Source organism: Panthera onca, chromosome B1, assembly GCF_046562875.1.
Source record: "Panthera onca isolate mPanOnc1 chromosome B1, mPanOnc1 haplotype 2, whole genome shotgun sequence".
Lineage (NCBI taxonomy): Eukaryota > Metazoa > Chordata > Mammalia > Carnivora > Felidae > Panthera > Panthera onca.
This window is the reverse complement of record NC_138342.1, coordinates 43,661,205-43,685,713: the sequence shown is the minus strand read 5'-3', so window position 1 is coordinate 43,685,713 and position 24,509 is coordinate 43,661,205. Positions and strand designations below refer to the sequence as shown.

Sequence of the window (24,509 nt, the reverse complement as noted above, 5' to 3'; positions counted from 1 at the left end):
AATAGTTCATGGGGCGCCTGGGTGGCTCAGTCGGTCGAGCGTCCAACTTCGGCTCAGGTCATGATCTCACAGTCCGTGGGTTCGAGCCTCGCGTCGGGCTCTGTGCTGACCGCTCAGAGCCTGGAGCCTGTTTCAGATTCTGTGTCTCCCTCTCTCTCTGCCCCTCCCCCACTTGCACTCTGTCTCTGTCTCAAAAATAAATAAACATTAAAAAAAAAAAAAGAAATAGTTTACTGACGTGACTTCATAAAAGGCAGTGTTAGCTTTCTGATATAGTGCCTGGCGATGTATTAAAATGTGATTTTAAATAACTAAAATTTTAAATTAAATTTAAATTTCTAAATTGCCCTAATTCTGGTTATGTTTGGCTATACGGTAAATACACTCCCCTATTTTTTTCTCTACCCCCTTTAAATGGAAATGATTGGAAATATGCGATTCATTTTATACACACACGCACACACACACACACATGCATGCATGCATACATATGTGCACAGACACATGTAAATATAAAGTGTGCAGTTAAAATCACTACATACGTGTTATTAACAAACAGTGCAGAATGAAACTTAGTGAGTTTGATGACGGCATGGTACAATGTAGAAATTACCAGAAATGACATGGCCATTGGTGGAATGGACTGAAAATCATGATTGATATGGCAGGCAGAGCCTAAACATCCCCTTAAATTGGATTAAAAAGAAATATACCTTTGCTGTTACCTTTAAATGCAAAGTTAAAAAAGGCAGAAGTCTTGCCCACATTGTTGGAAGCCCTACACTCGACTGTGCCATTGTGTTTGAAAGCACTGTAATCGATGGAACTTTGAACCACTAGTTTTCCAGACGGCGATACAGATGAGTTTTGCATCTGCACATCCAGTGGCCCAACAGGAACAGGACATCTAGAGGGAAGAAAAATAACAACCCGATTTACTCCAGAAAGATCAACCATCATGAAATACAATGGGTTTGGCATACTTTTCAAACTAAGTTAGCAGGTCATAATCAGGAATTTCCTTTTACAACCAACAGTGGAAGGACAGATGGGCACTAGGTTCCCTGGCACAGTGAGAAAGAACAGCATGGTGGACAAGAAGATCCAGGGAGTGAGACAGGAGTTCGAATCCCGATTCAAACACCTATTCCGTTGAGCGGTTTCATGACCGGTTTCAACGGTACATGAGTGTTGAGAAAGAAGAGCCTAGAGGAGGAAAGAGTTAACGTCTACAAGGATGAAGACAGGGCGGCCCCCAAATCCCCAGCGGCTGAGACCCTGAAGCTCCAGGTTTCATGTAGGGAGACAGAAGCTGTACCATCGGCTCGTACTCCAGGCAGCAAAGCCCATCAGGGGCTAGACCCAGACGACCCTATTTTAAATTATGTCCTCCATACACCCAATACCTTTCTATTCCCTCACCTCATTTTATTTCTCCCCTTAGCACTTAACACCCGATCACGGTAGCTGTTCATTTCATCTTTCGCGGACCCCTACCCATTAGACATAAACTCACAAAGCTGGGACTCAGGTGTGTTTTGCTCACCAGACCGGTGTCTAGCATACAGCTGCCCTCCAGAAACATTTGCCGCACATATAACAGTAACTGCTGGGGTTACTGCCACTGCCGGGGCATTTCCAGGGGTCTCGAGCCCTCCTTATTGTTCCCCAAAGAAAACATTCCGCTAAAACTCTGCTGAAAACAACAATCCTACGTAACCTCTTCTAACTCGTTGTGATAAAGAGGTCTATTCTGTGAAAAATAAAATTCCTATTATTATCCTGACTATTCAATGGTGATGTTACACTGGGCTTTTAAAGCCTGAGCACAAAACAGCGTTTGATGGATAAAAACAGCAATGTTGACCCCATTTCCATCTTCAGGTAATGTGAAAGGACAATTTAAGGCTTAAGTGCAGATTGCGAGGGAGAGGAAAACACAATGCCAGATGTGCTCTGCTCAGGGGCTGGGCACCTAATCAAGGAGAAAACCTTTTAAAAACACGCAGCTTACAAATGCCATATGTATGTTGTAACTGCACGATCATTACTTTTTGGTAACTTGGCAATTAACTTCTGAGGTAATTTTTTTCATGGTAACTGCAGCCACGTTTCCCACACACATTACCTCCTGTGTAGAGAATGGAAATCTAATTACTCTGTCCTGGAAAATTGCTTTATCTACCTGCAGGCTAGAAATTGCGTGATAAATCCAAAAGATAACCACCAAAATAGAGAAGTCGCTCAGTAATCATTTTTCAGCAAACAAAATTAATGTCTCCCACGAAAAATATAGCGATTGTGCCCCCTACAAAGCCACGTGGAGAGAAGAACAAAATAAACAAAGCTTCCAAAAAAAAAAAATCTGAAAACATATCTGAAATTCAACTAAATTACAGTCCTTCCCTTACGCATGTCAAGTGGTACCCAAAATCATCACCTCACCTCTGCTCAGTTCCTGGACAAAAATACCAATCTACTGTGGGCTCCGGGAATCCAGCTACCAAACACTGTAGTATGCCACTCACGAGACTTTCATGAGTCAGGATTTCTGGTTTTGCTGCAGGAAAAGAGAGACGGTCATACGTCAGACTGCTGGAAAACCTCACCAAGACTTCCTCCCTCCCTTGCTTTCAAGTCCTTAGAACTTTCTTGAGGTTTGAAGAGGACCCGGAGGGAACACATTCAAAGGGGAGAATCTGAAGCAGGGAGGGAGGCAGAAGTGAGGATCAGACCAGGAGGGGCTTACAAAGAGCTGCCCAACCCCAGCGTGGACTGTCCACACTGCAGACGTGGGGGTGCCCGAGAGCTCCCCGTTCGGGGATGACTGAAGTGGGGTTTGCAGGACCACCTGGCAGGGTTTCTGTTTCCTGTGAGGGGCAATCGGAAAGACGGCTTCTAATCCGAACTTTAGGATGCCAGACTGTTGGGAAGGTGGAAATCGCGTTTAAGATTCCTGCCACCAGAATTTCACATCACTGAACCTGCCATAGGAATTTCCAGTTATGGCACGGACTGGAATGGATGAAATTAAGAGGAGTTCCAGGAAAAGAAGAAGTCCGCTCTGCCCATCTCAGGAAGGTCCTCTTTTGGGGGTGAGGGTGGGGGGGGGGGGGTTGGGACAGAAGGGAATGGGTGCGAATGAAAGAACGGAATCATACTATTTACAGAGAAACCCAAACAGAAGAGTAGAATACAATTCGGGCTTTGAACTCCGAAGTTTTATTTCAAATGCAAAATATGGACAGAAAATTGTAACAGGAAGCCAGCCCGAGAGTTTTATTCATACATACACCTAAGCCTGTGTACAATCACTGAAAAAGTAAATTGTATCAGCAGGCATGCTCTAATTTGACATTTCTGGGTAACTACAATAATCAACAGGTATTCAATCAAGAGTGCCCTAAAGCACTGCAAATTCTTGAGATTATTTCTAAAGTGAAAGGAAAATGAACTTATTACGTTCAGTTGTTCTCCTGGAGATACATTGGAAGACTGCTAACCCTTTGAGAACGAGTAGGCCAGACTGTGAGCATCCGACAGCAGGGACGAGGGGATGCTCCCCCTGAATCCTTAGCACAGCATCAGGCACAGAACTATGGGAGGCGGCACACGTGGCGGCCGGGCCTGCAGAAGGGCGCCCACACTTACCAGGAACCCGCCCTCCATCAGGCCTCCTGGTGCGTAACGTGGGAATAATGACAGTACCCATTTCACAGCGATGCTATGACAATTAAATGAGATAGGGCACACCAAGAAGGAAGAATGATATGCACAGAAATGAAATAGATTTATTTGTTATTAGTTTGTTAATGATTCAGTTATCGTTTTCGATTCAGAGAACCAACCGTCCTTGGTGAATCAAGTTTGCCACCGCCTAATTTAACTGTATTTGCCACTCTAAATACTCTCTTCAGTGACGTACAAATTGCTTGAGATAACGTGATAACGTGTATGTGTTATAACTCAATGCACTGGGAATCTGACATCGAGTATGTTGCAACTGACTGGGAAAATACACGTGGTGAGAAGGTTAAGACGGACAGATCGGAAGCTTAGGAGCTAACTCCCTCAAAGGAAGGGAATGTTATAGAACCACCTCTCGGCACCTCACCTCCTTGCAGGCAAAACAGCTTGGCAGGGATCAGAGCGTCTGCATGCATGGCACACCCACCTGCCACTCAGCCTGGCCCCGCGGATGGGCAGGCCATTTGGCTAATATGCACGAAAGAGCGGCACTCCAAAGCGATCTCAAGGTAGGGGCCTCCTTGAGAGTTTGGATCCAATGCCAGCTTTCACAAATAGAGCAAGAAGACGAGCCATCGTCTTGCAAAAGCATCCATCTGGCAAGTCTCATTTAATTATCATGGGCAACTGTGTGATTGGGCTGAAAAGTAGGACAGAACACAAAAAAACAGTGGAACTTTAGGAGAATGCTATTTGCTGGAGACGGGAGGAGCCATACGGCAGGTCTCTCTGGACTCCATTCAAGTGTCATCTCCTTTTTCAAGCCATGCTCAACTCTCCAAAGCCAAGTTGGTTGGTCTCTCCTCCCTGTTCCTGCAGCATGTTAGGGTACCTGACCCTCTTATACGACATCCTGGTCTGCCTCTTCCATCAGACTCTACGTACTCAAGGGCAGAACCACGTCTTACTGACTTTACCTCGGATGTGGAGCAGGGGCAGAACTGCGTGGACAATTAATTCCCCTCCAAAAGAACAAGGTCCCCAGAGTCAAAGGAATTCGATTAGAATCACAAGAAGGGACCTAGAAGAAGAGACTAATGGTGACTTCCCTGTGTGGGGGGCACCATTTCCACTATTTTGCAATAGCGGGCCGTAAGATAGCCACACATCTACCTGTTCATGTGAATTTTTGTTTAGCGCAGAGATTCAAGGTGAGGGGGGAGGGTCTACACAGAGATGGGAAAGATAACTGGATAGGACTTAGACGGGAATCGAGATTCTAAGACAGATGCCCTTATACCAACATTCTTTTTGTCACCCATCCTTCCAAATGCCACACGATAGATTCTTTCAGTAGAATTAAATATAAATCCAGTAGGGGGGGGGGGGAAAACCCTGAAAGGATACTTCAGATGTTAACAATGGTTATCCCTGGGTTACGGAGAGTGTCAATTTCATTCTTTGGACTTACCTTCTCATTTTTTTTTTTTTTACAATGAACACGGAGCTAATAATGAACCAATAAACCATTTTTTAATTAAAAAAATTGGAACAGCTCAAAATTACATAATCAGTTACATTTAGCTCTGGCTACAATCAAGATCCAAGCCTTCCAGCGTGACACCTGGTAGCAGTTACACAACGGCCAGGCCTGGCAAGTGGCACGGTCCGGCTGGCCTACTTGTTCTTGTGTGCTGGTTAATTGGGCAGATTTCTAAGTTACTGTCTCAGGCCAGTTGTAACCTAAGGCTAACAGGGAGCTTTCATCCAGCTGGTCCTTAGCCTGGCCAACCAAGCTCAGAAGGCCTCCAAACTTCAATGTGCACTTGAAGCACTAAGAAGTTAAATGTAGATTCCTGCTCCCCACCCCCACCCCCCAACCCAATCCCAGAGATTCAGTAAGTTGAGGATCTGACCCAGCAATGTGCCTTCTTAAAGTACCTACGAAAGACCCTGATCAGGGCCGGGACTAGGGTGAGGCCAGAAAAACACATAGGGTGTGGATTTTAAGAAGGCACTCACCCTCCTCAAGGTTTGTAAATATAGGGCTGGCACAGTCAGCGAGCACCTCCTTAAATTTTGCACCCAAGGCACCTCACCCTAATCCCAGCCCTGTCCTAACATTGGTGATGACAGACCTCATTTTGAAAAGGCTAAATTACATGAGTACAGTTTCAGCTCTACATGGCAAGTTGCACTATGAAAATGTTTAATGCATAAAGAATGAGCTAGGTATAAATCTGATTCCTAAAAATGAAAATCTGGGCTCATCTGCATTTTGTAAGTGCCTCGATGCACTGTGTAAGGCATTAAATATGCATTTTGCTTTTAAAGATACATAACTCTGCAATTCTCCAGGTTAAATCTGAGCTGTGGTTTCTGAGATATTCGGCAATCAGCAGTATACCAAATGACACATTCCCTAATTCCTCCCAAGTTGGAGGTTTAGATAAGCCTAAGAGGTGTATGAGTTATGTATTTCCTGCGGAGATTAAGAAAATAGCCTTTTCTCCTTTCAAAGCTTCATGGACCTGAGTCATTCCAGTGTCTCCAACAACACTGATCAGCTTGTAGGCTGATTTCAGAGTGCTTAATGACTCTACTGAGAATTTATGGCTCATGCAATTAAAAATCCTAACCATTTGCTGATTTACCCCAGAAATATGTGATCTTGAAAAATATTCCTTGTTACCACCATCAGGCCCATACGGAAAGCAAGAACAAAACAAATTTTTAAGAACACAGCACAGATAATAGGAGCTGGGGTGGGGGTGAGACACACAAGTAACCGGTGCAGAAGCATTTTGGAGTTGAACTCCTCTCGCCCCCGACCACCTCGACCGGCTCCTGCTATGCATGCACATTTACCCACGCTCTATAATCAGCAAAGAACACGAACTTAGGTCCCCAAACAATAAAGAAACTAAATGAAGAGGGCTCATAAGGATGCATTTTGTTTTTATGACTGTAGGTCTGCTGGTATTTAATGGCAACACAGCAATGCTTTGTAGCAATCTGTCACTATTTGTGCCTGGGTCAAATCTATATTCCTGCCGTCACACTGTTACGATAAAGGAACTTAAGTCAGCTAAAATAGGAGTAGAAAACAATTCAGGTTAACTTTTACTTCTGCTTAAAAATATCCCCAGAATAGATATATTGAAAATATATTTTGTTTTACACATTCTTAAAGATCGCCGGAAACTGGCAGATGGGCACTTTGATAGAAGTTTGTTTAACAAATGAAATAAAACTTCAATTATAGGTGCCTGTATCCAGGTATCTTTAACAGAGTATCTACCATTAACACACACACACACACACACACACACACACACACACAGTGGCACCTGGGTGGCTCAGTCGGTTAAGCTTCCAGCTCTTGGTCTTGGCTCAGGTCATGCTCTCACAGTTCATAAATTCAAGCCCCGTGTCGGGCTCTGCACTGACAATGAAGAGACTGCTTGGGATTCTCTCTCCCTCTCTCTCTCTGCCCCTCCTTAACACTCTCTCTTTCTCTCTCTCTCAAAATAAATAAAATTAAAAACAGAAATCAAAACAAACAAGCAAAAACACTCTCCTAACAAAGTGATGTTCTAAACTAGGGGTAAGCTAACTTTCAATGAAAGGGTGAGGCAATAAATATTTTAGGCTCTGATTTTTTTTCTACCATTCAAAAAAAAAAAAAAAAAAAAAGTCTTAGTGTATGGGCCCTTCAAAAAATAGGCTGCAGACTGAATCTGGCCCCAGGTCTTATAGTCTGCCAATCTGTGTTCTAAACAGCCATTAAAGATCTCCCAGTCCTGAGATTGGGATTAACAAAGATTAAGTTAAAATAATTAAAAAGTAATAAAACTGCCTGCAGAAAGCCTTCCTCAACCAGAACCCCCAGGCTCAATTTACAGGGGTACCACTGCCATGTGACCCAGACATGGGGCAGGCAGATGTGGACACACGCGTGGAGTGCAGGCATGTGATAATGTGATAAAATTGTTAGTACAAGCATTGAATTCATTTTGCCACATAATTCAGAAGTGGAGGAGAATGGTTACTGACATCTAACTCATGGGAAAAATATGCACCTCTTCGTGGGTTTGCTTAAATTTACACTAAGCTATAGGTGAACCTGTAAATACATGTATAACTGAAGGTGGCTAATTTGATGTAAAAACATCCCTGGCTCAACTGGAAAGGAAGTTTCCATAGAAGAGAAGTTCCACTAATACGAAGAGGAATTCATGCTGTTTTTAGAAGAGTGTGCCCCCAGTTCAGGGTCAATTCTGGCAGTTTACATGGTTACATAACTTAAACCTGTTTCTCCTGCTTTTCTACCATAAACATGAAAGAATGGCCAGATCATATGAACAAAGGGCCTTAACAGTCTAGAAGGTTGCCTGTTCTTTTTTTTTTTTTTTTTTTTAACATTTATTTATTTTTCAGACAGAGAGAGACAGAGCATGAACGGGGGAGGGGCAGAGAGAGAGGGAGACACAGAATCGGAAGCAGGCTCCAGGCTCTGAGCCATCAGCCCAGAGCCCGACGCGGGGCTCGAACTCACGGACCGTGAGATCGTGACCTGAGCTGAAGTCGGACGCTTAACTGACTGAGCCACCCAGGCGCCCCGAAGGTTGCCTGCTCTCAAGCAGGCTGTGTTTAACTAGATCCCCCAAATTAGCAACACACCCCACCAGACCAACTTTCCTATACGACATGAAGGAAAAATGATACCAACACATATCCTAAATTTTTTTAGAATATAAGAGAATCCAATTCTACTTTAAAAGGAAGTTGCCATGATATTCCTTTTTTCTTTCCACTTAAGTGTCTCCAGCAATTCTTGCGGCCACAGAGACCCTCTTAATTAGGAAAAGGAGATATTAAAGTGTCACATCAAAAACAACACTCGTAACTCCCAAGCGATTTAACAACAAAAACTCATTTCAAATTCGGGAAGAGAAAATAAAAACAGGGCTCAGACACCGTCAGATATTGCAAATGAATACACACTACCTATAAAAAGATTAATGTAAAAAGACAAGCGACTGTTTTTACACGGATTAGCAACCACGCTAAGAAGATCTGAAAATTATTCCTTAATTTAGAACTGTCCCAAAAGCCAGCACAGTGCATCTTCTGTGACATATGTTTAAGACATGGGAGCATGAAAGATAATGACAGATGATAACCTTATTTACTCCCAGGCACTTAGGCAAGGTCGCTCATTTGAGATTAAACAAGATAATTATAAACCTTAAATAAGCATTTGATGGGTTTCTTTAAAATCCCAGTCACATCATCCGTGTCCCATCCCCCATTCTACACAAAGTCTCAAAATCGCACCAGACATAGACATGAGTTAAAAAAAAATTACGCACTATCCATGCAATGAGATACCAAAATAAGGTTGCGGAAGAGTATTTCATGACGTGGAAAGATGTGTACAATGCATTCACTATTCAGCACCAAAACACAAGCTTACGAAGCAGTAGGACCTCAGTTTTATTTAAAAAAAAAAAAAAAGTCTAAAAAAATGGTCACGAAGAACATATACACAGTAAGGGATATATTAGCAATGGTAAGTAAATGAACTTTAAAAGGTATAATTAAAACGTGCTTATTTTTGCTTATTCACATTTTCTAGTTTTTCTAGAACTATGCTTCACACAATATTTTATAATTAAAAAAATTGTTTTAATTTCAAAACACACGTACACAAATGTCTGCACGAGCCATGCTACATTTCTGGTTACTGGGATAGCCTTATGGCAAATCCTCAAAAGCAAATAAATAAATCAAGAAAGACTTCTATTCAGCACTGGCTTTATTTAATGTTTAAGAATTCTAATAATTTAGGGGCGCCTGGGTGGCTCAGTCAGTTAAGCGTCCAACTTCGGCTCAGGTCACGATCTCTCAGTCCGTGAGTTCGAGCCCCATGTCGGGCTCTGGGCTGACTGCTCAGAGCCTGGAGCCTGCTTCCGATTCTGTGTCTCCCTCTCTCTCTGACCCTCCCCCGTTCATGCTCTGTCTCTCTCTGTCTCAAAAATAAATAAATGTTAAAAGAAAAAATTTAAAAGAAGAATTCTAATAATTTAATCTAGAAGACCTAATAGAATCTATCTAATAGGAAAAACAAAACAAAACACTAAAGACCAAAGCCGCTCAAGGCTTTGCCTTAAAATGGTTAGCCTCTAACATAAGTATGGCCTGGACACCCAAATGTTTGGAAGGTCATCTCAATCCTTAAAAAATGGCTGACAGTTTAGAAGGCAGAAAAACATTTCCACCTTCCAAAGAGGCAAAGTTCTAGTAACTGCTCTTGTCTCCTGGGGATCTTGAAAGGCACAGACCCAAAGTCCCCCAAATGAGCAATCCTTGAAGGCCACCCCATATTACCATTTTATCCTGGGGGAAGGTTCTTGAGACCTCCCACTGGGTGGGTGACCCAGAGGTCTTGCTGGCAGGCAGTCTAAGCCTTCTATCTACATGGCCAACTTGACAGGTCTGCCCTCGCCTTTGGCGAATGTGCTGGCATGTACCTTGTTTGCAGGGAGTTACCCCTAGAGTGGCTTCCCCTAGAAGAAGGATAGTTTAGCCATTCAAAAGTAGACTTAACCATAACCAGGGGTGCCTGGGTGGTTCAGTTGGTTGAGCGTCCAACTTAGGCTCCAGTCACGATCTCGCGGTTCAGGAGTTCGAGCCCCGCATCGGGCTCTGTGCTGACAGCTCAGAGCCTGGAGCCTGCTTCGGATTCTGTGTCTCCCTCTCTCTCTGCCCCCCCCCCACTCACACTCTACGTCTCAAAAATAAATAAACATTAAAAAAAATTTTAAAAACTATAACCAAAAACACATAAAAGGCAGCCCAGATTTTGCAAATGTGGTCAAAGAGAAACTTTCTCTTCAAGAGGCCTTATTCCAGATGATTTACTAGTTTGACTGATACAGGTACACTGTATGATCTATAAATAATTGCTCATGCCAGACAGGACGTTAATTACATGATACGGTGATGTGAAAATAATGCATTATTTAGCATTTCCTTAAATTGTTTCAAGCCCCTGTTAACACTCTGCTGTAAATAATGTAGAGTTGGAAACTTTGAGAGCTAACTTGGTACAGTTTGAAGGTCATTTGGATAGCCAATCTAGCTTAACTTTCCATGTGTTCCACGTATGCCCACTGGTGAAGGGCAAGCCCCAGAGTTCTCCATATCTCACTTGTCCTGTCTGCCTTACTTTACTTCCACCTGAGTACCACAGTACTCTGACTCCACTGGCTAGGTTTGTCCTGAAAGGGGAGACCTTTAAGACTGGAGAGAGATCTATTTATGGCCCCTAGATATCATTTACCACACATTTTAGAATCATAATGCTCGTCTGGAAATGTTATCAGATAATGTGTTAAAGAGGCATTTGAAGGTTACTGGCATATCAAAACCAAAATGAAAGTCTCACTCAAACGGTTAGCACATCTATTGTCAAAAAGAGAAGAGATAACAAATGTTGACAAGGGCATGGAGACAAGGGAAGCCTCACACACTGTTGGTGGGAATGCAAACTGGTGCAGCCACTCTGGAAAACAGCATGGAGGTTCCCTAAGACATTAAAAATACAACTACCAGGGGTGCCTGGGTGGCGCAGTCGCTTGGGTGTCCGACTTCGGCTGAGGTCATGATCTCACTGTTCGTGGGTTGGAGCCCCGTATCAGGCTCTGTGCGGATGGCTCAGAGCCTGGAGCCTGCTTCCGATTCTGTGTCTCCCTCTCTCTCTGCCCCTCCCCCACTTGAGCTCTGTCTCTGTCTCTCAAAAATAAATACATATAAAAACAAAATTAAAAAAAAAATAGATAAGATCCAGCAATCCCACTTCTTGGTATATATCCCAAAGAAACAAAACCATTACCTTCAAGAGACATCTGCACTCCAGTGCTCAGTGGATCCACGCCAGTGGATACATGGATAAATAAAATGTGTACCCCACACACAGGAATATTACTCAGCCTTAAAAAAGAAGGAAATCCTGCCATCTGTGACAACATGGATAAACCCAGAGGGCATTATATTATACGAAATAAGTCAGACATGGAAAGACAAATATTGCACGGGATCACTTAAATGGAGTCTTTTAAAAAAAATGAAGTTCGGGGCACCTGGGTGGCTCAGTCGGTTAAGCGTCCGACTTCAGGTCATGATCTCACGCTCTGTGAGTTCGAGCCCCGCGTCGGGCTCTGTGCTGACCGCTCAGAGCATGGAGTCTGCTTCAGATTCTCTGTCTCCCCCTCTCTCTGCCCCTCCCCTGCTCATGCTCTCTCTCTGTCTCAAAAATAAATAAAAACATTTAAAAAAAAAATGAAGTTCATCAAAAAAGAGTAGCAAAAGGGTTGTCAGGGCCTAAGGGATGAAGGAATTAGGAAGAAGTATTAAAGGAGTACAAAAGGTCAGGTATAAGATGAATAAGGTCTGAGAATCTAACAAGTTATATGGTGATCATAGTTGACAACACCGTATTATATAATCAAAATTTGTCAAGAAAGTAGAACTTCAATGTTCTCACCAAAAAACAAAACAAATTACCCTCCCCCCACCCCCAAAATCCAGAAAACCAAAAATAAAAAGGGTAAATATGTAAGGGGATGAATATGTTAATTAAGTGGATAGGGGAATCTTCTCAAAATGTTTACATTCATCAAAATCATCATATATACACTTTGAATATCTTACAATTTTGTCAATGATGCCTCAATAAAGCTGGAAAAAAAGTTACTGGACCTTCTTAAAATCATTCCAGAGGTTTGAAAACCAACTGCTGATCATATGATCATATCATAACTGATATGATCATAACTGATACATATCATAACTGATGATCATATCAATCATACTTTCTTTCCACAGTTGTGTAGGTTACTTCAGGACTCACCTGGGATATTTGAAAGCGTATGCCAAAATAAACGTTAAAAATATGTACATTACTAATTAACACTTAGGTCTGCTATAAGGTTCGAAATATTCAAGAATATTGGGTGGTGACGGAAAAGAGAAGTGGATAATTTAGAGTTAAATGTACATTTGGCCTTTTATTTGTGCTGGATCTGGGAAAAACCTTACCGTGTGACATTTATTGTAGGCAAGGAGACCAGAAGTTTCCAATGGAGTATCACAGGCCATGTATAGAATCTCAGTGGTGTCATCTTTCTTATACCTCCAGAAATTTTGGAAAGAGTAGTACCTATTAAAAAAGCACTTTTGGGGGGCACCTGGGTGGCTCAGTTGGTTAAGCATCCGACCTCAGCTCAGTCCGTGAGTTCGAGTCCCACGTCCAGCTCTGTGCTGACAGCGCAGAGCCTGGAGACCGCTTCAGATTCTGTGTCTTCCTCTCTCTCTACCCCTCCCTGCTCACACACACACTCTCTCTCTCTCAAAAATAAATAAATGTTGAAAAAATTTAAAAAAAATAATAAATCACTTTTGGGGCACCTGGGTGGTTCAGTCAGTTAAGCGTCCAACTCTTGGTTTTGGCTCAGGTCATGATCTCGTGGTTCGTGAGATCAAGTCCCATGTTGGGCTCTGCACTGACAGCACGGAGCCTGCTTGGGATTCATTCTCTCTCTCTCTCTCTCTCTCTCTCTCTCTCTCTCTCCCCCCCCACCCCCCGACCCCGCTCTCTCCTCTCTCTCTCAAAATAAATAAACTTAAAAAAAAGAGAAAGCACTTTATTATGTCATTGTATCCAATGACATAATAAAGTGCTTTCTCTTTTTTATATGTATATATATATATATATATATATATGTGCTTTCTCTTCATATATATATATATATATATATATACACACACATACATACATACACGTATATATACATACATATACGTACACGTATATGTATGTATATATACGTATATATATAAGAAAACACGTTTGGATAGTTCTGTACATTTTAGAATGCTACTTTCCTCCCAATTTTAATTGACAAAGAAAACAAACGGACATTTAACTCACCCAAGATATCAAACTTCTTTAGAGAACTAAGAATCTGATTTCTGTATGCATCTTCAATAAGCAGTTAAAGGGTGATTATAGTAATGCAAATTCAATGCAAAGAGTCACTGGCTTTTCGTGTGTGTGTGTGTGTGTGTGTGTGTGTGTGTGTGTGTGTGTGTTTTAAGTTTATTTATTTATTTTGAGAGACAGAGAGAGAGCGCACAAGTGGGGAAGGGGCAGAGAGAGGGAAAGACAGAATCCCAAGCAGACCCTGTACTGCAGAGCCTGATGTGGGGCCTGAGCTCACAAAAGGCGAGATCATGACCTGAACTGAAGTCAGACACTTAACCGACTGAGCCACCCAGGCGCCCCTCTTCTGTTGTGTCTTAGAGAAAACTCCCATCAGTTTCCACTGGAAGTTCTGCTCAAAAATGGCAAACATGTTATAGCTCTTGCCTGCCTTTATAAATCACTTTTAATACCACAGAGCCAACAGTCAACAGAACAGACCCATGTAAATCATGGCTTGGTTAGAGAAGTTAAAAACAGACTTAAAACATTTTCAAATTTAATATGCTACATATTTTTCTCTAACACAAACTGACAGAACATGGTATTTTTTAAAGCCTCCCACATAAGCAATTAAAACATACACACATGCACACACTCAGGGTACTCAAATCTACATGTGGAGTTTTTAAAACAAGTGAATTTTTCAACCATCAAACATTGAACCATTCAAAATCATGGATTTTCATAAGCATTTCAGCTGAATCTATTATGCAATTATGCATTAATGCCACTGAGTAAAAGTCACTGAATTTCTGCACTAATATCATGCATTTATTATCCTGATTTCTATCAATTCTAATTTTTGCAGAGCACAATTCCTTTCATCCTTGGGGCTAAGCTTATTTACAGAATAAATCACACAGTAGATCTTCATATGGATTTGGCTCAGCTAAAGTGTTATGTCAAAATGGACACAACTCTCCAATTTAAACTTTCAAAACTATTTTTAGCGTTTGCCTTTAAAATTTCACATTAAAAAATCTTTTTCAAAGAAGAAAAAAATCAACAAAGAAATTAGCTAACTTGATCTGTGAGCAGCAACCGAACATACTTCACAAGAGGCCTGATGTTTTTGAGTTTCACACAAAAATACTACCTCTGTCAGGGGCAGCTGAGTGGCTCGGTTGGTTGAGCGCCCGACTCTTGATTTTGGCTCAGGTCATAATCTGGTAGTTTGTGGGATCGAGCCCTGCTGACAGTGTGGGACTTGCTTGGGATTCTCTCTCTCTCCCTCTCTCTTGGCCCCTCTCCTGCTCACATACACACTCTCTCTCTCAAAATAAATAAACTTAAAAATAAATACTACCTCTGTCAAAGCATTGGGAGATAAGGAAATCCAATGTGGAAGGTCAGTGAAAAGAAATGGCTACTGTTAGTTGTTTGTAATGAACTGACATCAATGAAAGATTTCTTGAAGAACCTTAATCCACGGGGTCAGACAACACTCTTGTCTGTGTGCCCAGTGTCATGAAGCAGAAGCTCAGGAAATGTTAGGTGCATGTCTGTGACCCAGGCCCCAGCAGAAACAAAAGGCCTTCTGCACCAACGGGGAATCCGAGAAAAAATTCATTTGCGAAGCTTAATGCCGTTTCTTATCCAGTTTCAAAACAAGCATGAGTTCACCAGCAGAGGTGACTAACACTGATCCTGCTGGATGGCAAATTAGCCTGGTAAGTAAAATGGCAGCAATTTTGTCACCAGAGAAAAGTAAGGGTGACTTCAGAGACATCTTTCTAAGGTCAATGACTCACGGCTAACTGGCAGACCAGACTAGCAAATGGAAGCATGAAAAAGGGGAAAGAGACAGATCTCAATGTCTCCTTGACCTTGAAGCCAGGGAAAGAAGAGACACAAAACGCACTTCATTTTATAAAATTCCCAACTACTGAGCTTCTCAAAGTGAGGTCTGTGGGGCAGGCCATGGCCATGATCCGCTGTTCCTGGTCAACGAGAGTTAAGTACACAACCTGATAATAAGCATTTACAAGGAGCAATCTGACAGTCATTTTCTATCTATTGAATCTCACAATTTAAAAAAATCAAACGTGGGTTTTGCATATGTCTGTTCTTTTTCATTTCACTCTCCTAGTGACTGGCTCTTACCATATTTTTTTCAAGTTTCTTTTTTTGAGAGAGAGAGAGAGAGAGAGAGAGAGAGAGAACGAACCAGCAGGGGAGGAGCAGAGAGAGAGAGAGAGGAGGGACAGAGGATCCGAAATGGGCTCTGCACTGGCAGCAGAGAGCCCTACACGGGGCTCAAATCCATGAACCATGAGATCATGACCTGAGCCGAAGTCGGATGCTGAACCGACTGAGCCGCCCAGGCATCCTGGCTCTTGCTGCATTTTACAGAAAGTACTGATCCAGAATAAACTGGAAAAAAAAAAGGAAAGGTCCTTTACCACAGATATTTGGGAAACACTGCACCAGAACACCCAAAAATTTAGTTTTGTGTGGACAATGTGCATATTAGCCTGTAAGGATACTGATTTACCTGCAACCGTCTCTTAAATTACTCGAATATTGAGATTTTGCAGAAGCAGATCATTTTGCCCATGTGTAATATGCTAAAGTCCTCTGATTAACACCTGAATTAATCTGGAGATGCCTGGAATGCAGGCCAATGAGATACCATATAATCAAAGCTGTTCAGAGGAACTGCGATGTTAACACGATTTCCTCCAAAAAAGAGGCAAGTTCTGTGGTCAACCAAGCTTGGGCTGCACACAGCATCTACCCGCCCTCCTGGGGAGGCATAACACACACCAGCACAGTAAGGATCCTGAGAAGGCCTGTAGTTCAGAAACTTGTTTAGCTCCACAGACGTGACGCTCTTGATGTAAACACGTTAAGAACATCTTGTGCTTGGAAATGAAGGTCTAGTTAAAAGACTCCAGAAGAGCAATCAAAAACCTGCCCTAAATGGCACTTACTAGCTGTTTCCTGTCTACCCTTGAAATGGATCATGCTACCTGCCGCATACCGCGGAGCTTCGGCATCAGTGAACTTGTAAACTCACTTCTGAGCAGGCAAGCTCCTTCAGGACAAGAAACCGGCGCCCATTCTTTGTTCTCACCAGCATACAGGAAGTGCCCAGCACAGTGACTAACTTGTCTCCTAGGGAATGTTCTGGGTTGTCTCCTTATCCCCCCCGCACCCCCCACCCCACCAACACGCACCCAGGACGGCTAATTCCGATGGGTCATTTTGTTGGCCACTCCTTGGAATTCTGTGTCTTTGGAGCCCTCCTGTGCCCTGGTGCCCTGGCTGGTGCGGTATGGCAGGCACCTGCTATCCTTCCTTGGAAATGCAGATAGGCCCCCAGAGTAGAGCCAGGGGAAAAGCCCAGCACACAGCAGAAGCCCCAGCTGGTGAGCATGCTCCCTTGGCCTCAACCTCTGGGCAAAGACATTTCTCCAAGATGTTGTGGGGGCCACAGCGGGGCAGGACTCAGGTGTTCCGGTTCCCATGTCCAAAGCCAGCCTCCCATCCTAAACCACCTGCTTCCTCTCCTTAGTACCCATGTGCTACGCAGGAGAGTCCTATGGAGCTGGATCGATATTGCCTCCGCCTTAGTAGAACAATCAAAACACAAATAATCTCACAACCCCGAAAAAGAAAGCACTGTCACAAAGAAATCATGTCAGAGCTTGATAGCATCTCTTACCCAACTAACACCATAATCCAGGTCTCATTCAACCTCTGCCTCCCCATTTCAACAATCAATAATAATACGTTTTCCCTCAAACGACAGTTATTTTTAACTTCTAGGGCTCCTCTGTTTGCCTCAAAGGCAGAACCCAGAATCCGAGCGCCCTCCACAAGGTCGTGCGGTCAGTGAGATGTAGGACAAGGAATTGGCCTTCGTACACATTCTTCCAACCACCAAACCACGGGGTCTTTGTTAAGGTCAAAATTATCATGAAACATTATTTACACAGCACACAATGAGCTCAGTTCTGCAGCTGTTACAAACACGAGCCACAACTTAAAATAATAAAAAATAAAAAGATAAGAACCCATTTGTTTTACTCACTGTTCACGTAAACATTCAATGTCACGGAAGAATTGACATCGGAATTGGACACTTGAAACGTGTAAGTGCCTCCTTCGTTCCCTTTTAATCTGGTTAGGTGAAGTTCACTCACATATCTACACACACACACACACACAGGGAAAAAAAAAAAAAAAGGCAATAAATCAATCACTTGTGAAGGGCCTGCCTCAAGTGAGTGTTTTATCCACCATTTCTGTCTGGAAATACACACCTGTTTGAGGAAAAATAAGACTCACTTAACTCAGTATTAACAAGATCCACATTAGCAAATATAAACATATACACCTATATTTACCTTGGGACAAAATGGCTGCCCAGTGAGGGTGCTGAGTGGGGAGAGGCAATGCAGCCTCCTCCCGGTCCCTGGCTGGCCTCTTGTCCGTGGTCCCTCTCTGCCCACGGTCCTTCACTCAGTCTCCTCCCCACCGGTGTCCTGAGCTCACCTGCCCCGCTGTGCTTTCACAACACTCACCTGGAAGGACCCAAGCCTGGCAGGCATCTACACGGAGTTGTCTCCATGCAGAGAGCAAAGTCGACACTGTGGGCCCTCACCTTCCTTCTTGCAACTCCATAATCTCCTGGTTTTCCTCCCATGCCCAGCACCTCTTCCTAGAGTCCTTCGTAGTACCTGACATTGAAGCTTCTCTTTTATGGCAGGGCCGGCAGATATGGCTATGTAGACAGAGTGTGGAGTTCTGCCAGAAGCCCTGGACACAACCGTCCCAACGTGACCCTGAGCAATCTACTCTCGCACCGAACTACTCGCTGTTTGCTCACAACTTTCAAATCTTTACCTCCAGTTCAGACTTCTCAGTCCTACGCCTCCTCTACAGAGCTATTTTCAAGCCCCCAACCCCTGCCCTGTGGGTACAGCTAATGATGACTCACACCTGTGACGTCCTCCCAAGTCTTGCCCTTGGGCACTTAGGCCCACTTGAAAGTTGACTGCCATCCAGGTCTACAGCAATGAGTGACCGCCCATGGAGAGGGACAAAAAGCCAGCTCCAGAGGACCCCTGAGATCAGCCTACTGCTCACCCATATCCTTTTTTTCCTCCTTTATCCTCCCCACCCTGCTCTCCTACTCCCTGGAAGGTCTCTCTTCCCCTTAATGAAGCCCTTGACCCAGAATCCCTGTCTCAGGCTCTGCTTCGAGGGAACCTGACCTAGGATACTTCCTACCTGAACATCTCTACTAGAGAGCCCATGGTCAACCTCAATTTCAACAAACACCAAGCCGAACTCACAGTATTTGCCCCTGCCAACCTTTCCTCCTCCTTGAATGGCATCACCCCTCGCCATCCAACGTGGCTGACGGACACAGGATCCGAAGGGACATCTTCAGCAGCTACTTCTCTCTCCCACCCCCTCAACCACTGAGTATTCCTGTGGAGGCGGCCTGGATGCCTCCCAAATCCATTCCCTTCCTTCCCACCCTTCCATCTTGGCCCAGGACAACATCATCTCTCACCCACATTGCTGTAACAGCCCATAGTTTCTGACTGGAAAAAAATACAAAGTCTAAGTGGGCATCTACCTCTGGTAGCCATTTTGATCTTGGTCAAGTTACTTAACTCATTTGTGTCTGTTTCCTCTTCTACAGAAATGATGAAAATAAGAGTGCCTGATCATGGGGCTTGTGGAGGACTAAAATTATTGACTCACTATACGTCAGGTACTTAGAACAGTGCAACACAGTCAAAAACACCTGCAGCTTACAAGAAGGAAGCTACTTTGCCTAGTTTACTCTTTTAATTTTTAAAATCATTTTTATTGTATTTATTTTTCTTTACTAGTTTTCTTTTACTTGTTACTATTTTATGATTGCTTCTATTTTCATCATAAATCTGTTGAGGATCAAATGAGAGGGGTGTGTGTTATGACAGAACTTGGGTTCACTGCCTGGCCCAGAGCTACCGAATGAGGCTTTAGTTACCTTACATTTTAAAAAAAAAAGGATTCAAGGCACTAACTCTCCTCTTTCTGTGGAAAAAAAAAAAAAAAAAAGATTTCAATGTGTCTCTAGCACATGCCAGTCACTGCTCGGAACTAGCCTCAGAACTCTGGGAGCAAACGATCTTCCATTTCACAAATGAGAAAACTGAGGCACGGACTTCCGTGCGTGCTCTAATCACAAAGCGAAAGGAAATACTGGTGTAAAGACTCAGGAAGCAGGCCCAAACTTCTTTCCACACCAGGTGTCTTCTCATACATCTATGGGTCACAGACACAGGCCCTGGTAAGCCAAGGAGAGAGGGGGAAAACATCTGATCCTCAGTGTAAGGCTATTTTCTTACCTGATATTACTTTCGTTGTCAGACTTGGGATAATCTTCCCATTTATCAGTGAGGGTTCTGTTCATATAGACCCACCGTTGGTGCTCAGGCTTGGGATATGCCTCATATTCGACAATCAGATCCACATTCTCTCCGTCATTCACGAATATTGTGGTATTCATCATCGGGAAGATGTGAATGAATCCTTTAGCTGATTATAACAAAATAGAACAGGAAGAAACTATTATTCACAGCCATCCAACGGAAAACCCAACTTCACCTTTGGCTTACAAAAGTAACTGGCTGGTTTCAGAAAGGACGCACTTGAAATGTTTATTCTCCCTTCTCTGTCTCTTAAGGAACTCTCTTCAAGAGCTAGCACCACCCTGTAAGTCTTCTAGAACTACTTCTTAGGTTAGAAAGTGTTGGGACTAAATGGTTAGCCCACACCCAGACCCAGTACAATTGTATATGTGATAAGAAGGTGTCAAAAGTCAAGAGGGGGGAAGAGAGCTCAAATTGTCAATAAAGGTGTTGAAAGAACGCCATTTAGTATTTGAAGAAAAATAAACCTGTTACCTCCTCATCATGTAATATATCACAGATGAAATCAAGTACAGCATTTTATTTAAAAAAAAAATTTTTTTTTAATGTTTATTTATTTTTGAGACAGAGAGAGACAGAGCATGAACGGGGGAGGGGCAGAGAGAGAGGGAGACACAGAATGTGAAGCAGGCTCCAGGCTCTGAGCTGTCAGCACAGAGCCCGACGCGGGGCTCGAACTCACGGACCGTGAGATCATGACCTGAGCCGAAGTCGGACGCTTAACCGACTGAGCCACCCAGGTGCCCCAAGTACAGCATTTTAATAATCGAACTGTATCTTTAACTGACAACAGAATTAACTCCTATCAAACTTCTACAGAGGGGGCAGTTTTCTAGACGTTTTAGAAACAACAGAAGAGGGGAGCCTGGGTGGCTCAGTTGGTTAAACATCCAACTTCAGCTCAGGTCATGATCTCGTGGTTCCTGAGTTCGAGCTCCATCGGGCTCTGTGCTAACAGCTCAGAGCCTGGAGCCTGCTTTGGATTCTTTGTCTCGCTCTCTCTCTGCCTCTCCCCTGCTCACACTCTGTCTCTCTCCCTCTCAGAAATAACATTAAAAAAAAAAAAAGAAAAGAAAAAAAAAAAGAAACAACAGAAGAAACAAAATCAAATTATGAAAGTCCTAAGAATCTGAATACATAGCATTTTTAAATGTCTATACTGTAAAATTAAGGTAATAGGAAAAAGAACATGAAAATCAATAGATGGAAAATATTTAAACTAGTAAATCAGTTTTTTTTTAATTTGAGAAAGAGCCCAATAGGGAGAGAGGGGCAAGGGGGAGAAGGGAAAGGGGGAGGGAGAGGGAGGGAGGGAGGGAGGGAGAGAGAGAGAGAAAGAGAGAGAGAGAGAGAGAGAGAGAGAGAGAGAGAGAATCCCAAGCAGTCTCTACACTCAGCATGGAGCCCAACATGGGGCTCGATCTCACAACCTGAACCAAAATCAAGAAGAGTTGGACACTCAACCGACTAAGCCACCCAGGCACCCCTAAACTGGTAATTAAAAATAAGGCATCACTTTTCACTTCTTAAAAATAGCAAAACTTCAATAAAGCTGTTAAAAAATAAAGTCTATCCATCCTATGGAAAAATAGCAAAACTAATTTGAAAGAAACTCAATAATTCTGCAAGTGTGGTAAAAGTAGCGTGCTGAATTACACACTGTAAATTGGCACAACTCTTTCAGAAAGCATTTAGCAATATAGATTTTCTATAATTATCTATTCTCTAATTTAACCCTGTAATTTCCGTTGGAGCATTCTTCTTTGTGGGTAGCTACATGCAAAAAGAACGGCTCTCTACCTTGGATATAATAATTTTAAAAATCAGGGCACTGGTGAGAAATGGTTCTATGACAATAATATAAGAAAGAGCTTGAAAAACACGTAATAAAATAATTGCCAATATTATTTTTATAGCCACCATTTATGGAATGCTTGCTATGTGCCAAGAACTGCCTTAAGTAGCTTGGCATTACATTTTAATTAACAATTATGACAAATATTTAATTCCATAACAATACTAGGGGAGAAAGCTTATAACTCCTAATATATAGATGAAAGATATCCAGTCCTGGAAAGCTTAAGAGCTAGCTGCCCAAGGGCAGAGCCCAGATTTGAATACAGGTTTGTGAGACGCCAGGCTTGGCTTTTCTCACTGTAACATATCCCTAGATTCTCCATATAATACTTCCAGTTAGAGAGAGAGAATAAGCTTGTAGGCATCACCGAAACCCTGCTGCATACAAAAATACAAGCAATATACCAAATCTTAAAAATGGTTATGTCACATTTAGTGGGATTATGGGAGAGTTTTCATTTTATTCTTCTAATTCTTTTTCCAAATTTAGTAATTATAAACTTTTAAATACACTTTTCATTATTTTTGGCACTATTTGGCTACATATATTAAGGTCTCCCAGGAGTTGTCATTACAGCATTGGCTGCCTCTTGGTTTTCCTATAGATTCAGAAGAAAAAGTGGAGTCCAACTCTCCTTTGCAGTAATGGAAAAGGATCTGTCATAGGTGAGAATAAAAACTCATCCAAGTCAAAGTTGGAGATGGAAACCACCATCTTGTTCTAATACCCAAATCATAAATTAAAACCTCCTGTCATTTTTAAAGCAAATTTAGGTTAATTTTGAGGGAACAAATGTTTCATCTAAATGCTATGTTACAGTTTCCAGTTCTTAAGGTCATCAATTCAAACACACCCAAAGCAAAACACTCAAATATTCCAGACAATAATTGCACTGAAGTGAGTTCTCTCATTATCACCACATAGGTATACTACCGAAGTTTTCCTGAGTTTTCTAGAGTTCTTTACAGGCTCAATATAGTTTTATGTCCTATAGTGGAATAGAGCTTCAAATTCATGAAGTATAAGAGTTATTAGAATCAAAGAACTCCATCAGCGTTGTTTTAACAGAAAGTACGATTTTTTTCAGGTACTTCTGCATTAAGAAGTTGGTGACGCGTTAACGTTTCATCAAGTGCAAGCTCTATGCCAGGCACTTCTATAAAATCTATTGCCTTTTCTCCTCTCTGCAGCCTTTGGAGTTGGAGGCTGTGCTTCTCAGAAGAGGAAATGCAGGCAGAGGTAAAGTAGGGTGCATTCAAAAGTCAGGTGGCACAGCTCCAATTCAAAACCAGGTGGGGACTATCCCAAAGCCACTGCACGTCATATGCACACTTGATCTTAGCTGAAAGGCCAAGAAGGGATCCACATCATATTCAAATCCGACCTCCAGCCCCAAAAGAAATGGCTTTTCTCTTTGTCTCCCTCTTTCTTGTCCTGTCCCAACCCATCCCGAAACAATACAAAACCAGATTCAGATTTCACAGCCACAAGCCCTTCCAGTTATACAGTTATATTCTTGGAAATTGATGAATGGATTTTAAAAATCTGATTACATACAATAATATGCTCAAAACATCCTTACTAATTGCTTTCTGGAGCTGAAGCTGATATATCAACATGCTCCCTAATCAACTTAGCAAATTAGCACTTATGGAGTTTAATATTTTAAAAGCATAGCTTTCTATTCAAATTAATAAATGGTTCACAATCACGTTTAGGGAAAAAGTAATAATACTCTTTCTGCACACTGACTCTATAATTGCAAGTAAAGGGTCTTTTCCACATTTAGTGTGTAATGCTTTCCATTACAACATGGGCAGAAACACCAAAATTATATGAGATTATTGTAGAATAAATCACAGACCTCTAACATTGTTTCATAAATTATTGAAGAAACATGGGGGAAAGAGGAGAAATGAAAACAAATATCACATCGTTTTATTACTGCTCATGAGGAAATTTCACCACCATGCAAGTACTTAATCAAAGTCAAGCACTAAGAACATAACTGCACTAAAAAGACAAGAAAATAGATTAAATTCGAACAATACTCAAAAGACCAAAGAAAAAAAAAGTGTAAACAAAGTAATTTAAAAATTATTATTATTTCCAGGAAATCAAGAACAGTACTTCACTGCATTCTGTTCTCATTAAGTAGATCTTGGAAAATAAAGATTTGGTGAGATTTCCAAAGGAGGGAAGAAAAGGTTAAACCTTTACATAGTATGTACTAGCTAGATGCGCTTAGGACCATAGGTACCATGATCCAGTTTATGCTAGGTAGAACCAAGGACCTAACTAACCCCAGTGGGGTTCCTTCCTGAAGGTTTATGCTACGGCCTATAAGGCTACAAGACAGGGTGAAGTGAGGGGCATACTAGGAAGAAAAGGCCCAATTCAGCCCTTCCTGCAACAAATAAACCAGACCCCTGGGCGGTAAAAAAGATAAACCAAAGAGTGAGGCGCCTCCCTAAAA

The 24,509-nt window shown here is 42.3% G+C and overlaps 1 protein-coding gene across 2 annotated transcripts in view; it reads right to left on the bottom strand.

Annotated features, from left to right (window-relative positions):
- KIT (KIT proto-oncogene, receptor tyrosine kinase) overlaps positions 1-24,509 on the bottom strand; it is an 86,468-nt gene that overhangs the window by 14,931 nt on the left and 47,028 nt on the right. Inside the window, exons 6-9 of one of the 2 annotated variants that reach the window (XM_060654993.3) lie at positions 20,092-20,281; positions 17,775-17,890; positions 2,446-2,560; positions 714-907 (exon numbers count right to left, since the gene is read on the bottom strand). In XM_060654993.3, coding sequence (XP_060510976.2) covers positions 714-907; positions 2,446-2,560; positions 17,775-17,890; positions 20,092-20,281 — 615 coding nt within the window. The remainder of the gene's footprint in view (positions 1-713; positions 908-2,445; positions 2,561-17,774; positions 17,891-20,091; positions 20,282-24,509) is intronic. The other variant, XM_060654994.3, reaches the window with a different exon arrangement.